This window comes from Heterodontus francisci, chromosome 42, assembly GCF_036365525.1.
Source record: "Heterodontus francisci isolate sHetFra1 chromosome 42, sHetFra1.hap1, whole genome shotgun sequence".
In the NCBI taxonomy this organism is placed as follows: domain Eukaryota; kingdom Metazoa; phylum Chordata; class Chondrichthyes; order Heterodontiformes; family Heterodontidae; genus Heterodontus; species Heterodontus francisci.
In genome coordinates this window covers 3,439,566-3,457,450 of record NC_090412.1, presented here as the reverse complement: position 1 = coordinate 3,457,450, position 17,885 = coordinate 3,439,566, and the positions used below count along the sequence as shown (strand labels likewise).

Sequence of the window (17,885 nt, the reverse complement as noted above, 5' to 3'; positions counted from 1 at the left end):
AACAGTAGCAAACATAGTACATTAATTTGCTTACGTTGAGATTTAGGCTCAGTTTTTTCTAAATAAAGGGTAGCAAGGAGCAACACTTGTTATTTGGCATTCTCAGCTGGGAATTGAATACAGAGGTGAAATGGAAAGTGCAAAGGTTACTAATACACCATAAGAAAGGCTGCATTGTCATAGATATATTCAGTTAACATCGCACACCTTAACATTCTCTCCATCAGTGATGCAGCTCTGAATTAAACATTGCAGCATTCAGAAGGAAATAGAGAGGGGAAACTGTTCTGACCTTTCTACACTTGAATCTGTGCACTCCGTCACTGCAAAGCAGCTTCAGAGTGTGGGGGTGGCTGCCTCCCAGCAGGATTCATCCAGACATGACTGTCAGAATATACAGTTCAAAACATCATTTTAAACCATGTACAGGGAAGCAAAGACATGTGCTAAGCATAAGACAGCTGGAGAAAAGGCCATCAGAGTTACTTCATTCATGTATTATGGTTATTGACTACCAGGAGGCAATCAGGCACTTAAAGGCCAGTAATGTCGTGACTCAGACTAAAATACATCAATTACAAAAATGCAGCATTTTAGGTAAAGAACTCCTACCTCTTTCACATGGGCATCATCAAAATACATCCATTTGCGAATTTTTGTTTGGAAAAAGAAGGTAGAATAGTGTTTACCATAGTAACACACCATCCCTACCAAATAGAGCTCTGTGTGTTTAGCTTTGTCATCTGTCACCCGATAGAACAGCTGCAAAATACAAAGGATATCCACAGGAGATAGGTGAAATTGTGACGGGCTATATCTAAATCAGATTAGTTTACAATGCTGAGAGTTGTCTATGTCAAACCTTGTTTGGTTAATGTTCTAGCCTTTCAGAAAACAAAATGACAATCTTTCTTAGTCTCATCAATAAATGCACAAGGTGACACATTGACTAAACTATTTGGAATCAAACAATCAGCCAGTTTTACTTGCAAGTCAATGTTTCTGGTTTGGAGCAAAGGGTGCTGTATTTGCTCACAGTGTATCCTTGTTGGAAACCATACTATGTTGCAGGCAGCGAGGCTCCTAAATGTTCTGCAAGTTACTCAATGTGGTTTACAGGTCAATGTTCATTAATGAGGGGATTCAAAGACAAGAGTATATGCAGAGCTGGGAAAAAAATGTCTGAGAGGAACATAAGCAAGTTCTGTGGCAAATATTTGGTTCTGCATTCTTTGGTATACTCTTTCTGTCTCACTGTAGACTGGCCAAAGGTGAACTGTGATGGTCTCAAAACATGACTAACAACCCCATTAAAAAAATTTGCTTTTCTGTTAAATCCATTATGTTTCCCAAGATCTTTTTTCAATAATACTAAACGTTGGTTCTTTGCCAACCGCAGTAAAATCTTAATATGATTGGTGGAGGTCCAAGACAATAGATTGAGCCTGCATTTATGCTACAATTGAAGAGCTGGTGCGAAATGATTTCAGTTTGTAATCTGAATCCAACAGCAAAATATCATCTGGGGCCCAGAACTATAAGACTATGATTCATTTTTAAATTCAGGAAGAGTTTCAGTTTTTTGCTGTTTCCACAGTATTGAAATAACACATGATAGTCAAGTGTGGAATGTGGAAAATATACTCAAATAGGAAACTACTGAAAAGGAACACACAGTTACCATAACAAATGCTATGACTGGTGAGTTATTTAGTCAGTTCATCGCCGATTTTCTTTCTGCATTCCAGCCCAGACAGCTACCACTTAGAGAAAAGTGCAGTGAAATTAATGGACATTTCCAGACTTTCTTCAAGCTTCAGAACTACGCACACACCTGTTCAATGTGCCAAATGTTTTCATTGGGTACAATGGCATTTAAAATAGCTGTAAGCTTATGTGTTGCTAAAGTAACCAGCAAATAGCTATTCCCATCTTCCAAAAATAGAACTGAAATATGGCAAAATGCTGGAAACCAGTTTTACTTTGGCAAAATTGACACTAAAGCTCAAATAAAATCCAGACTGATCAGAAACAGTGGACGTTAATGTACACTGCGTCCTTGCACAATGGCTGTAATTTTTAAACCTACCGTAGCATGGAAAGCAGATTTTGTGAGCCACACTGGTGTACAACGCTTTTTAAAAGTGGTGCAGTGAATGCTGCCAATTGGTTGGAAGTAGCAAATTAATTCAATATTTTACCCAATGATGAAAGTCTTCATAAAAACTAGCCTGTAATCTTTTGTTGCCAAAACCTGTTCTACCTCACAGTAAGGTACAAAAGATAATGTACAAAATATTAAGTAATTTTCTGATCAGTAACCCAGAAGCCGATCTACACCATAAACATAATGCGCATACAAAAATAGAAACTTACTTAAGCTACAAACACCCCCCACTTTGCCTCTCTATTTAACTCAATATTCTACTAATTCTACTAGGTTTGATAAGGGTAATGAAGTTTTACATTAATAAAAGGAGCCTTCTCTACATATCAGCTTACAAAATTATAAATCAACTGGCTTCCATTTAAAGCGATGAGTGGCGAAAGAAGCAGTACTAAAAGCAAATTAAATATACTGCATTAAAACCAAGATTACTACAATGGATCTGGTGGACAACGGACCTATACAAAACACTGCTGTTTAAATTTAAACTAGTGCAATCGTTAACACACTTCTTAGTATCCAAGGAATTATTTGACAAGTTTTAACCTTTACAAAACTTACATGTCTACAAAACAAATATTAAACTAATCGATGAAAAATGGGCAAAGAGTCATTGGTGTGGCTCTGGTTGTCATATATATATATTTTATATAAGAGTATGGTTCAACTCCACTTAACCTGCCTTTGATCCATATCCCTAGAAGCCCTGACCTAATAAAAATCTACTGATGCCAATTTTCAAAATATCAATTGACCCAGCATCCACAGCTTTTTAAGCAAAAAGTTCCAGATTTCCATTACCTCGTGTATCAAAGTGCTTCCCAAGTCATTCCTAAAATGTCTAGTTCTAATATTTGTCCCCTTGTTCTGGGTTTTCCCACCAGAGGAAATAGCTTCTCTCTATCTACCCAATCAAACAGATTTGTCATTTTAAGGACTGCAGTTAGATCATGCCTCAACCTTCTAAACTCAAGGGAATACAAACCAATTTTATGCCACCTCCCCTCATCTGTTTTGATTGCTTTTGTACCCGTGCACTAGCTTATAGACATTCATGTGCTAGGGCGAGGATATCATGGAGTGGCTGCAGGACATTCTGAAGGGGGAGGGTGAACAGTCAGAGGTCATGGTTCACATGGAAAGAGATGAGGTCCTGCAACAAGAATTTAGGGAGCTAGGTAGCAGATTAAAAAGCAGGACTTCAAAGGTTGTAATCTCCAGATTACTCCTGGTGCCATGCGCTAGTGAGTATAGGAATAGGAGGATAGAGCAGATAAATGCGTGGCTGAAGAGATGGTGCAAGAGGGAGGGTTTTAGTTTCCTGGATCACTGGGTCTGTTTCTGGCGAAGGTGGGACCTGTACAAGTTGGACGGGTTGCACCTGAACCAGAATGGGACCAACATCCTTGCTGGGAGGTTTGCTAGTGCTCTTGTGGGGGGGGCGTTTAAACTAATTTGGCAGGGGAATGGGATACAGAGTGGAGCTGCAGTAGGAGGTGATGCACAAATATAGAAGAGAAACTAAGTCAGTCTGGAAGGCAGAGCAAATATAGACCTATTAAGGCACAAGCGAATAATGCAACATTGGATTGCATTTATTTTAACGCAAGGAGTCTTACGAATAAGGCACATGAATTGAGGGAGTTGATTAACACATGGGACTATGATATTGTTGCTATCACCGAGACATGGTTGAGGGAAGGGCAGGACTGGCAGCTCAATATTCCAGGGTATAGAATCTTCAGGCGTGACAGGGGAGGGTTTAAAAGAGGAGGTGGCATTGCACTGTTGATCAAGGAGTCAATTCCGGCAGTAAGGAGGGATGATATCTTAGAAAGTTCCTCAAATGAGGCTATACGGGTAGAACTTAAAAACAAAAAGGGGGCAATCACTTAGCTGGGAGTGTACTACAGGCCTCCAAACAGTCAGGGAGAGATAGAGGAGATATGTAGGCAAATCTCAGACAGGTGTAAAAATAATAGAGTAATAATAGTACAGGATTTCAACTTCCCCAATATCAACTGGTATAATCTTAGTATAAAAGGCTCAAAGGGGACGGAATTCTTAAAGTGCATACAGGAGAGCTTTTTGAGCCAGCACATAGAAAGTCCTACAAGAGAAGGGGCGGTACTATGCTTAATCCTAGGGAATGAAGCCGGACAAGTGGTAGGAGTATCAGTGGGGGAGCATTTTGGGGATAGTGACCATAGCTCTTAAGATTTATGGTAGCTATGGAAAAGGACAAAGAGGAACCAGAAATAAAAGTACTGAGTTGGGGGAAGGCCGATTTCAATAGGATAAAACAGGATCTGGCCAAAGTGGCCTGGGAACAGCTACTTGTAGGAAAGTCTACAATCAGACCAGTGGGCGTCATTCAAAAGGAAATAGTGAGAGTTCAGGGCCAACATATTCCTGTCAAGGTGAAGGGTAGGACCAACAAGTCAAGGGAACCCTGGATGTCAAGGGATATAGAGGATTGGATAAGGAAAAAAAAGGAGGCTCACGGCAGATTCAGAGTGCTGAAAACAGTGGAGGCACGAGAGGAGTACAGAAAGTGTAGGGGGTAGTAATTAGGAGAGCAAAGATGGGACATGAAAAAACACTGGTGGGCAAGATAAAGGAAAATCCCAAGGCACTTTCTAAGTATATGAAGGGCAAGAGGATAACCAGGGAAAGAGTAGGGCCCATTAGGGACCAAAGTGCAATGTGTGTCTGGAGCCGGAGGACATAGGTGAGGTTTTAAATGATTACTTTTCATCTGTGTTCACTATGGAGAAGGACGATGTAGAGATCAGGGAGGGGGATTGTGATATACTTGAACAAATTATCATTGAAAGGGAGGAAGTATTAGCTGTTTTAGCGGGCTTAAAAGTGGATAAATCCCCAGGCCCAGATGAGATGTATCCCAGGCTGTTATGTGAGACAAGGGAGGAGTTAGCAGGGGCTCTGACACAAATTTTCAAATCCTCTCTGGCCACAGGAGAGGTACCAGAAGACTGGAGGACAGCGAATGTGGTACCATTATTCAAGAAGGGTTGCAGGGATAAACCAGGTAATTATAGGCCAGTGAGTCTAACATCAGTGGTAGGGAAACTATTGGAAAAATTTTGAGGGACAGGATTAATCTCCACTTGGAGAGGCAGGGATTAATCAGTGATAGTCAGCATGGCTTTGTCAGGGGCATTCGTGTCTAACAAACTTGATTGAATTTTTTGAGGCGGTGAATAGATGTGTAGATGAGGGTAAAGCAGTTGATGTAGTCTACATGGACTTCAGTAAGGCTGATGATAAGGTTCAGCAAGGGAGATTGGTTAAGGTAAGAGCCCATGGGATCCAAAGTAATTTGGCAAATTGGATCTAAAATTGGCTTCATGGCAGGAGGCAGAGGGTGATGATCGAGGGTTGTTTTTGCGAGTGGAAGCCTGTGACCAGTGGTGTACCGCAGGGATTGGTGCTGGGATCCTTGCTGTTTGTAGTGTACATTAATGATTTAGACATGAATATAGGAGGCATGATCAGTAAGTTCGCAGATGACACAAAAATTGGTGGTGTTGTAAATAGTGAGGGGGAAAGACTTAGATTACATGACGATACAGATGGGCTGGTAAAATGGGCAGAGTAGTGGCAAATGAAACTTAATGCTGAGAAGTGTGAGATGATGCATTTTGGGAGGACTAACAAGGCAAGAGAATATTCAATGGACGGTAGGACCCTAGGAAGTACCGAAGGTCACAGGTACCTTGGTGTACCTTTCCTTAGAACACTGAAGACCAACACAGGTAGATAAGGTGGTTAGGAAGGCATATGGGATACTTGCCTTTATGAGCCTTTATAGTATACAAGAGCAGGGAGGTTATGATGGAGCTGTATAAGATGCTAGTTAGGCCACAGCACACTATAGGAAGGATGTGATTGCACTGGAGAGGGTGCAGAGGAGATTCACCAGGATGTTGCCTGGGCTGGAGCATTTCAGCATTGAAGAGAGACTGGATAGGCTAGGGTTGTTTTCCTTAGAGCACAGAAGGCTGAGGGGGGACCTGATTGAAGTATACAAAATTATGAGGGCCATTGATAGGTTAGATAGGAAGAAACTTTTTCCCTTAGCAGAGGGGTCAATAACCAGAGGGCATAGATTTAAGGTAAGGGGCAGGAGGTTTAGAAGAGATTTGAGGAACGAGCGCATCACCCAGAGGGTGGTTGGAATCTGGAACACACTGCCTGAAGGGGTGGTAAAAGCAGGAACCCTCACAACATTTAAGAAGTATTTAGATGAGCACTTGAAATGCCATAGCATACAAGGCTACGGGCCAAGTGCTGGAAGATGGGATTAGAATAGATGGGTGCTTGATGGCCGGCATAGACATGATGGGCCAAAGAGCCTGTTTCTGTGCTGTATAACTCTCTTTCTCTCTCTCTATGTACCCGAGCGCTTTGCTTTTCCACTACTCCTGGTTTTACCATTATGCAAATATTCCAATTTGTCTTTCTCAAATCCAAAGTAGATTACCTCACGTTTGTCCACACTGAATTCCATCTGATACAGATTTGCTCACTCAGTCTCTGTCCCTTGGTAACATCCTGCTCCCATCTACACAACTTATTATACCCCTTAACCTAGCTTTACAACATTCTAATCCTCCATCCAAGTCATTAATATAAATAGTGTAAAGCTGAGGCCCTGGTAGAGATTCTTGAGCAACACCAGCTGTCACAGCCCACCAACCAGAGAATTTTCCTGCTTTCCCAAATCGCTGTCTCCTACCTCCCAACCAATTATCAACCTATGTAACAAAGTTGTCTCCAATTCTGCATGGTTTCATTTTTGCTGATAATCTCTTGCATAGGACCTTAACAAATGCCTTCTGGAAGTCCACATAGACATTCCCCTATGCACCTTGCTACTGGTTTCAAGAAATTCAAAAAGTTTAGTCAGGCAGGACCTACCCATCAGAAATTCTCTTTGATCAGTTCATACTTGTCCAAGTGCTCAGTAACTCAGTGTCTGATAATTTCCAGGAAGTTCCTCACAATTGATGTTAAACTGATGGGTCTGCAGTTATTATTCTGCCTCCTGCCCTTCTTAAATACTATAGTGGCATTTATAATTTTCAAATCCAAAGGCACAATTCCTGAATCTAGAGTCTTTTGGCAAATGCAACTAAAATACACTCACTAATTTTTTTTTTTTTAATACTCTAGTATTCTAGGTGAAAATAATCAGGTACTAGAGATTTGCCTATCTTAAGCCTCATTATTTTCTCCTTTGCCACATCTTGACTTCAATTAAACCCAAGCTTGACTTATTTTTCAGTTCCTTGTTACTGCTGGTACTTAGTCTCCTTTCTCGATTGTAAAAATGGAAACAAGTACTCGATTCACAAGTCTGCTTTTTCCTTATTGTCCCGGAACAAAGTAATAACTATCTTACATCTCCTAGTTTGAGGCATGTTCCTAGGCTATGGATGACATCTTCAGCAAGATCAGAATGATCAGAGTCCCAGACCAGACCAATAGTGATTATCTCGGGGGAGTTCATCAACACTTTGCGGATTCTGATCTTCTCACCACAGTTGCTCTGGAAAGGAAATCAAAAGTTTTTTTAAAAATATACTTAGTTCTCCTCATGGCACCTACAAAACCAAAACAAACAAGAACAGCACGGAGTTGAGGCAGCAGTCATTGAAAGCTCAAGGTGAGGTCATAGTGGTACAGGACCCATTGGGCACATGGAGTCCACGCCAGCTCTCTGTAGAGCAATCCGGTCAGTCCCTACAACCCTAGTTTCTCCAACCTAACCTTGTAGCTAAAATCCCCCACCCCCGGAACCATTCTGGTAACTCTCCTCTGCATCCTCTCAAGGATCCTCACATCCTCCCTAAAGTGTGGTGACGAGAACTGGATGCAATACTCTAGTTGGGGCCTAACCAGAGCTTTATAAAGGTTCAGCATAGCTTTCCTGCTTTTGTGCACAATACCTCTATTTATGAAGCCCAAGATCCCATATCTCTCTCAATATGTTCTGCCGCCTAAGAAACATGCACACGAACCCTCAGATTAGTCAAGCACGATCTGTCTTTTACAAATCTGGGCCATCGAATCTTAATTAACTCAAACCTCTCCAATGGCCTGTTGATTTTTTCCCCCCGATTATTGTTTCGAAAACCTTACCCAACACTGATGTTAAACTGACCGGCCTGTAGTTATTAGGAATAAATGCCCACCCTTTTATGAATAAAGGTGTCACATTTGCCACTCTCCAATCCTCTGGCACCTCCCCTAGGAATGACTGGAAAATATGGCAAACCCTCCTATCTCCACCCCCACTTAAATTCGCAACCCTGGATGCAAGCCATCTGGACATTGCAGCTTATCTATTCTTAGCATAGCCAGCCTTTCCAGTACATCTTGCCTATCAATTTTCACCCACCATCTCCGTTCCTACTAATATTTATCAGCATCCTCTCCTTTAGTAAACATCAATACAAAGTAGTCATTAAGTATTCTAACCTTGCCCTGCGCCTCTAAGCATATATCAACTTCTTTGTTCCTAATAGAACCCACCACCTCACTTACTACCCACTTACTATTTACATGCTGGTAGAAGATTTTTGGGTTCCTTTTTATTATTAACTGGCATTCTATTCTCCTAATCTCTCATTGCTGGTCTTATTTTCCTCTTCGCTTCCCCTCTCAACTTATTATATTTGGCCTGGTTCTCACTTAAACGGTTCATCTGACATTCATCATACATGCTGTTTTGTTGTTTCATCATATTCTCTATCTCCCTCGTCATCCAATGAGTCCTGGCTTTGGTTCCCCTACATTTTGTCCTTGTTGGAATATACCTAGCCTCTATCTGAAACATCTCCTTCTGAAAGTTCTTCCAATGTTCCATTACAGCCCTGTACACAGAAGGAAGCTTTTTTCGTACAACATGCAATACAGCCTACAACCCTTACGTATGCCATGTCAGCATGGTAAGCTGCAGGTTCACTCAAATACTGTGGTAAGTTCCCGATCTCATCCATCTAAGCAGGCATCTGGTGGAAACCAGGCACCTCCCAAAACACAGGGAAAGAGATGACAATCAAGAAGCACAAGAGGGGAAGAAGAGAGCAAGTTACTCCAGGCGATTCCTCTGCACTCTCATCATGTTTAGTTTAAGTCAACTAAAAAGTTATTATGGTGACTCACTATTCAAACAACTACAGTATGTATTATAAATAAATTCTCCCCTCTCGTCTGGGCCACTGAAGAGGCAGTGGAAAAGCTGAAGCTCCCAAACAGCTCAGTGAGCAATAAGTTCAGGAAGCACCAGGTTCAACTTTCAGCCTCAATCAAATCAACTGAGTGTGTTAACTGGGCTTAGTGCCAGTCTTAACGAAGGTGGGGGGGGGGGGCAGGGGAGGGCAGGGAATAGGTCAGCCAGCCAATATTGCTTCTAATCCCCATTCAGAACCCCCACTGCTGATGTCCAACCCTCAAACAGCTGAAAACTGCAAGAATCAATCTGATTACAGATTTTAATTAACTTAAAGGAAGTCTGCAGGGACTTGCATTACTAAAAGATTCGTATTATGAAAGCTTTGTGTGTGATTAAAATAGTACATTCTACCATTTTTCTCAGATTTAACAGAATAATTGAAAAACTTATATAGCTGCAAAGATAGAAAATAAATTCTTATGCTGACTACATGTTTAAATGAACAGACTGTGTTAAAAGTTATTTATTTGTAAATATACCACATACCTTCCTGGACTAATGAAAGGAGGTCATAAAAACCATTACAACGTTACTGGGCAGTCTCGGAGGTTTGGTTTGGTGGTAATTCAAGCATTGTGTAAAAGTCTAAAACATTGTTCATTTAATAATGAAGTCCCAATTATGTCATTCTATTTCATTTATATCATAAATAATTTGCAAAGAATATGCACAAAGGTTTACAATCCTGGTTAGAAAACTAATAACTGAACTGTGCAGTTTCTGCTGAGCTGCTTACAGTGATCAATTCACTGTGATATACCACAAGCATGTTCAAAAGGCAACGCAAAAAGATGTCACATCTTTTAAAAGAGCCTTTTCAGTTTCTAATTAACTACTACCAATGATCGATTACCAGTCACTAGCAATAATACGCTCAGCAACAGTGCAATATATTCTAAGCATTAACTTCAGGATTTACCCTCCATATGGGCAGCTTGATGAATTTATTCATCCATTTTGGAATAATGTACTCTAGTAGATAACATTTAACTGAATTAAGACCCAGAGGTCTATGTAACCAATATTGGCATCTCAAACCAATGCAGCAAGAGTTGAAATGGCTACCAATATTTGCAGTGGTTGAACCTGAAAATATTCTTAGAGCTGCTGTACACTGCTGTTCATTAAGGCCAGTTGCTGCCTTTCCTCTCCTTCCCAACCCCCATAAAATGAACTGCCTGCGGCAAACTCTGGATTAACAGGCAGAATGTACAGGGTTTCTTCTAATCAGCAACTGTCAAGTTATAGCAATCTAAAACTGAATGGGGCAAAGGAAACTTCTTATATAAGAAAAAGAGAAAAACACTTCCTATACCATAAGCACAATTGTTGACAATCATGAAAACAATTTTACAATTAATGCCTCAGACATTTAGGGAAACCTTCAGCCATGATCAGTGAAAGACACTGCTTCAACACACAGGTTTGTTGCTAGGGAGAACAGCAACATTACACAAAACTGTATTAAAACTCAAGTCAAACTGAGTGAGACCAATTGTGTCCTTACATTAGACACAACATGGGAGCAGACCCAGCACTGATCTTTATGGCTTTCCCTTACATTAGAACGATAGGGTAGCTAGGTGAAGTTGCAGCAATGGTCCAAACTACGTGCCTCTGAGTGTAAGTGACATCATAATTAGACCTAGACAAATCTGGACATTTAATTTTGGGGGGGGAATAGAAGGGAGGAGAGAGAGATTTAGGGCAAGAAAAAAGGAAATGAAGATGCATAAAATTTAAAGGAACACTTTCAAGCACATTTTAAAAAATGCTCTGGAAAGTTATGACAGAAAGATACCTTTCAAAAATAAACAGAGAATACACTTTTTTAAAATAAAGCCAAGCGCCCAGTTATATAGATCAATTAATTTAAATTAGGTAGATTATTCAAAGACAAACATTACATTTTACAAAGATGAAGTGAATAACATTTTAATTCCAAATCTTCTTCTTTAGCCTCCTTGTCTCGAGAGACAATGGGTAAGCGCCTGGAGGTGGTCAGTGGTTTGTGAAGCAGCGCCTGGAGTGGCTATAAAGGCCAATTCTTGAGTGACAGACTCTTCCACAGGAGCTGCAGATAAAATTGGTTGTCAGGGCTGTTACACAGTTGGCTCTCCCCTTGTGCTTCTGTCTTTTTTCCTGCCAACTGCGAAGTCTCTTCGACTCGCCACACTTTAGCCCCGCCTTTATACCCACCAGCTCTGGCAATCACTGGCAACTGACTCCAACAACTTGTGATCAATGTCACAGGACTTCATGTCGCATTTGCAGACGTCTTTAAAGCGGAGACATGGACGGCCGGTGGGTCTGATACCAGTGACGAGCTCGCTGTACAATGTGTCCTTGGGGATCCTGCCATCTTCCATGCGGCTCACATGGCCAAGCCATCTCAAGCGCCGCTGACTCAGTAGTGTGTATAAGCTGGGGATGTTGGCCGCCTCGAGGACTTCTGTGTTGGAGATACTGTCCTGCCACCTGATGCCAAGGATTCTCCGGAGGCAGCGAAGATGGAATGAATTGAGACGTCGCTCTTGGCTGACATACGTTGTCCAGGCCTCGCTGCCATAGAGCAAGGTACTGAGGACACAGGCTTGATACACTCGGACTTTTGTGTTCCGTGTCAGTGCGCCATTTTCCCACTCTCTTGGCCAGTCTGGACATAGCAGTGGAAGCCTTTCCCATGCGCTTGTTGATTTTTGCATCGAGAGACAGGTTACTGGTGATAGTTGAGCCTAGGTAGGTGAACTCTTGAACCACTTCCGGAGCGTGGTCGCCAATATTGATGGATGGAGCATTTCTGACGTCCTGTCCCATGATGTTCGTTTTCTTGAGGCTGATGGTTAGGCCAAATTCATTGCAGGCAGCCGCAATCCTGTCGTTGAGTTTCTGCAGACACTCTTCAGAGTGAGATGTTAATGCAGCATCGTCAGCAAAGAGGATTTCCCTGATGAGGACTTTCCGTACTTTGGTCTTCGCTCTTAGACGGGCAAGGTTGAACAACCTGCCACCTGATCTTGTTTGGAGGAAAATTCCTTCTTCTGAAGACTTGAACGTATGTGAGAGCAGCAGGGAGAAGATGATCCCAAACAATGTAGGTGCGAGAACACAGCCCTGTTTCACACTACTCAGGATAGGAAAGGGGTCTGATGATTCCAAATACTTGGGCTATATTTATAATCACGAAACCACTTCAGTAATTTGAATAAAATTCAGAGTAGGTCACATTTATTTTATTATCACTGTTGTTCTGTAGTCCAGTCAGGAGACTGAAACTGCTGACAGCTATTGAACTTCTCACATTGAACAATGAACTGTAGTCATTAAGATTCCACTTACATTCGCAGACCATCTTGCAATGGAAAATTACCATGGAGCTGGGCATTTTCAGCACAAAGGAATACCAATAAGTCATTAAATGGGCTATAAACAGGTTTCATAGTGGTACAGTAAGGAAGCAAAAAATACTGCAGTGGAGGCAAGAAATTTATAAAACAAGTCCAAGACGCTCTTGAAAATGATTAAATTACATGACAACATACTAATATGCTGGGCATATTTTTATTTTCTGTTCAACTTTGTCATATTTGGTTCAATAATTATTTTTAAATCAGATTTTTCTTGTACCTTTTCCTCACAACTTGAGAGTAAACACTACATTAAAATACTAAACGCCACCAACTACTCTGCTAGCAGTTTGTAAACACTGAAGAACTGCTACAAGGATATTCCCCAGCCAGGAATGCAGAATTCTGATCACTGCCCTGTGCAGAGCTTCCCCAACCAATGGGTAAGGGCCAAGCAGCCAAATATCAAGTGGTGACTTTCAAACAATTGTATACATCTTACAAGCACCTGCGCAGTGATCTAACTGTTGTCATGGTGCTATTCAAACTACAAGCCGCAACATGACAAACATCAATGCATTAGAGAATTACTTTGCATTAAAGTAGCTTTGTAAAACAAATGCATTATTAGATAATCTTCAGCCCTTAAGGTACAAGGTAAAGCATTCAAGTGCAGTGATTCCTTCGTATTTTAACAATCACAGTTACTGAGAAATAAGAGTGAACAGACACGTACTGGACAGTTCCTAAGATCACCCATTGTGCTTGCATTCTGCAGAAGCTCCCCAAACATGTCAGGTGTCGGTTTCTCACGTCTTTCCATCATACGTATTGCTTGATTACTACACAAAAGGGACAGAACAGAAAGGAATTGGTTCCCATGAAAATCAACAAAGCCCCACTCTGTAGGACATCCAGAGCAGGGACACTGACAGCTTTACTAATATCTTTCTGAATTAAAAAGATTGCTGCTTTGTTATTCAAATTTAATTAAGCGTCTAAACAATTTCCTATGTAAAATAATTATGCACAACCCATCTTGATCATAATTAAGCTGGACTACCATATTATCCCAAGACATCTTACATAGTGCTTCAAAACTTTGTTAGGAAACATGAACATTTTTCCCCTTTAGGTTCACACATTGTGCACATTTAAATGTTAGATCTAGATTCAAAATGCAGGTCACCCATCACATCTATCTAAAAGGCTCTTGATTTGAAGAGCTTATTCCCAAACAATACAAACTGTATATGTATTTAGGAAAAACTCGTTAAAAATACCTGAACACAAATTAAAAGTTTCCCATCTTTCCCAGTGTGATGCAGACCTACAGTTCCAGTTCTCAGTGAATTAAACATCCTCACTAGGCTACTTTTTTTGCAGAAGAATAACGTAAGAGGTACAGTCTATAATGAAGGCATTATAGGCCTAACTAGATTGTAAGCTGTTCTATTGCAAGACAGCTCAAGTTAGAAAACATAAGCTAATGCCTTATATCACAGAACAATTTCCATCAGAAGTGGCTCTGTAATCTCACTGTTCCTTGGGTCAAATCTTCCCCGTTTAAACTATAGGACAAATATGGCAACACACGATTAGAAAGGGACAGGATGAATTTCCATGAGTAAAGAGATAAAGGGCAATTCATTCTACAATCATAGTACGGAAACTAACAGGTGGGTTGGAAATTAGAAATTACAGGGTGAAACCAGCCAGTTCAACCCAACCAGTTTGTGTTGTTCTTTATCATCGACATGACCTGTATGCCTAATTCTACGTTCTTACCCTGTCCCTAAGCCCCTTCAACCACCCATCAACTCATCTTTTAATGCCAATATTCTCTACTGAGTAAAAAAATATGGTTAACCTGTTCGCCGTCTTAAATCTTTTATATTTAATCTTATATCTATGTCCCCTCATTCTAGACCCTTCAATCACTAGAAATAGTCGGTTTCTATCTATTTTGTACTACCACCTCATAATTTTAAGCATCTCGATCAAATCACTCTGTAATCCATGTTCTAACAAAATCAGCCCCCATTTTACTAGTCTTGCTTCATTTTTGTATTCCCTGATACAAAGCAGCACCCTAGTGAACCTGCACTGTACGCTCACTATTGCTTCAACATCCTTCCTATGATGTGGCATCCAAATTGGCAGACAGTACTCAAATGGTGGTCTAACTAAAGATTTATTTAGATGTCCATTACATCTTATATTATATTTGCTATATTTCTTACCATTAGCTTGAACTTTAAAATGGCTTTATCCACCTGAGGTGGTGTTTTTAATTTCTCATCAACCTGAACGCACAAATTCCTCTGCTCTTCCTCCTCATCCTTCAACCTACCCCGTACCAATTATATATATATATTTTTAAATCAACATGCACCATTCTCACATTTACTGACATTGAATTCCAGATGTCACTTGTTTCCCTTTTCCACCATCTTGTCAATATCCCCTTGCAGCTTCCTTTGGTCCTCAGAATTATTAATTATGCCTGTTTTTGTGTGATATGCAAATTTGGACAGCACTCACTCTAGCCCTATATCCAGATTATTTGATTACCTCAGTGAACAGAAGGTGTCCTGAAGCAAAGTCCTGTTGAACATCACGACACACTTGCTGCCCTTAACTGTGACTCTCCCATTTCCTCCCTTCTGATCAGTAGCCAAATTCCACACCTCTTAACCTCTCCAATCGTCTCCTGTGTGGTACTTTGTCTGAAGGTCCGTGTCATCCATAGCCATTAAATTTCCCCCATCCACCACATGTCACTTCCACAAAGAATTTGATCAGGCTGGTCAAGCATGCTCTTCCTTTTGGAAATTCATGATGGCTCCTTCTGACTATTTTCTTGTCATCTAAAAACTTCATGATTCCATCTTTAAAGATTCCAAAACGTTCTCTACCACAGAATGTAACACTAACTGGCCTATATTTACCCAGGTTCGCTCTGTCGCCTATTCTGAAAAATAATTACATTGGTAGTTTTCCAGTCTTCCACCCTCTGTAAACTTGTCATCCAAATCTCTGTTGCCCGTGATCTAACTCATACCAAGTCCAGTTCACCCATCACCCCTTCGTTCACTATTTACACTTGCTCCTGGTTAAGCTATGCCTCAATTTTAGAATTCTCACCCCTGTTTTCATGTCCCTGCAAGGCCTTGCCTGTCCATATCTGTGCAACCTCCTCCAACCCTCAGATATCTGTGCTCCTCCTATTCTGGCCTCTTGTGCATCCCTGAATTAAATCACTATCATGGTGGCCATGCCTTCAACTGTGAAGGCTCTAAGCTCTGAAATTCTCTCCCTAAATCTCTGTGCCTCTCTACCTCCCTTTCCTACTTTAATACAAGCTGTTGTTGCCTCCTTCTGGCGCACATCTGCTCTAAAAAGTAATTTCAAGAGCCTGCTATTTATTCCCCCATTGCTTTCAGGATTCTTGACGTATCCCATCAGGTCCCAACACTTTGTTCTCCTTTGATTACCTATTATTTATTTATAATATCTCTCATTTCACTTTTAAAGCAAAATCAGGATGGGGATCCTCCCCATAGGCTTTTCTTCTGTAAATATTGCATGATCACTGCCAATGTCCATTTTCCTTCTACTAATTCACTCTCCTCTTAAGGGTCCCAGCACACAATTAACAATTCTATTTGTAGAATATTTTACTGCTCTTTTAATACAAGATTCATTCCTCATACTACATCCTTGCTATCCTTATTCACCTGGTAACCCCAAACGTTATTTTTACATGCTTTTGTTTTTAATCATACCTTATATCATACGCCCTTCAATTTTATGTTTTACCAGTCTTCATTTGTCCAAGATATCCTAAAACCTGTAGTCTCTTTTTTTTTTAAATAAAATGCTTCATCTTTAATCTGTAACTTTGCAATCTCCTTTTTTCTAATATCTGTATTTGATCTACAATCTTTTGTACCAATTTCTCTTTTAACATACCTCAGCAAGCTCAACTTCCTAAAACCTGCCCTGTTCCAATCTGGTGCATTTGCTCCTGCACTAACTCTTTCCCTTTCTATCTGGACCTTAAACTCATCATATTGTGGGCACACCTCCCAAGCTGCTCATCACATGAAATTAATCGACCTGATTTATTTGTTACTCATAACACACCATTATTTTATATTATGGACCAAGAGTGAAGTGCAAGATGTTGCATCATGTAGACTGATGGGCAGTAATTGGTCCGGTTGGATTTGTCCTACTTTTTGTGTACAGGACATACCTGGGCAATTTTCCATATTGCCAGGTAGATGCCAGTGTAATAGCTGTACTGGAACAGTTTGGCTAGGGGCCAAGTGAGTGAGAAAGTTGCTATGTAAAACTCAAGTTTAGTACCATTATTTGTAGCAATGGCTTACCACAATGCAGTTGTAGAAATGTAGTTCACCATCTGGATAAAAGGCAGTGGATCAGATGTTGCACCACAGCTCGTACAAACACACTGCAAGAAAAAATTATGTCACACAGTCCATCAAAAAGGACAAACTTATTACTAAGTTTCCAAGCTATCTGTTCAGCTTTCACCCATCACTACATGGGTCATAAAAGCAGAGTGCACTTGCTGAGAATTGGGTATTACTAATATGATTGTAAAAGCTTGTTAGCTGTTATGGAGACAACGACATCCAATACCAAGTGAAAAAGAAAGCTTCCAACATCATTTTATACTTACCAGATTCCATCACACCACATACACACACAAATAAATATGACAGTGTATTGTCAAGAAAATCTACTCAGGTTGTTGGAGTTTCTACATGGGGATGCAATCCAAGTGCAAAGCTTGTTGGAAAGCCCACTGCTCCAACATACTACATATACAATTTGGGGAGTGGTGAGGAAAATCAGGCTAGTTACACTACCTTTGCTGTGAAATATGAACCAGACGTCTGAAGAGATGAGGTAGAGTTTTACAATTTGGTACAGTTGACTAAGATGTCGTACATGGGACGTTTTTAATTAATCTTGTGCCTGTCTCCAGTAAGTATCGCAGGAGGAGGGATAAGCAGTAAAGATTTTTGAATACCACATGTACATAAAACGTAAATTGTGATTTTAGTTTTCGCCT

The 17,885-nt window shown here is 40.6% G+C and overlaps 1 protein-coding gene across 7 annotated transcripts in view; it reads right to left on the bottom strand.

The window, feature by feature from the left end:
• usp54a (ubiquitin specific peptidase 54a) overlaps positions 1-17,885 on the bottom strand; it is a 177,397-nt gene that overhangs the window by 41,375 nt on the left and 118,137 nt on the right. For all 7 annotated transcript variants that reach the window (XM_068020393.1, XM_068020394.1, XM_068020395.1 and 4 more), the window contains exons 6-9: positions 17,176-17,258; positions 13,515-13,620; positions 7,596-7,742; positions 613-762 (exon numbers count right to left, since the gene is read on the bottom strand). In XM_068020393.1, the coding sequence (XP_067876494.1) occupies positions 613-762; positions 7,596-7,742; positions 13,515-13,620; positions 17,176-17,258 (486 nt within the window). The remainder of the gene's footprint in view (positions 1-612; positions 763-7,595; positions 7,743-13,514; positions 13,621-17,175; positions 17,259-17,885) is intronic.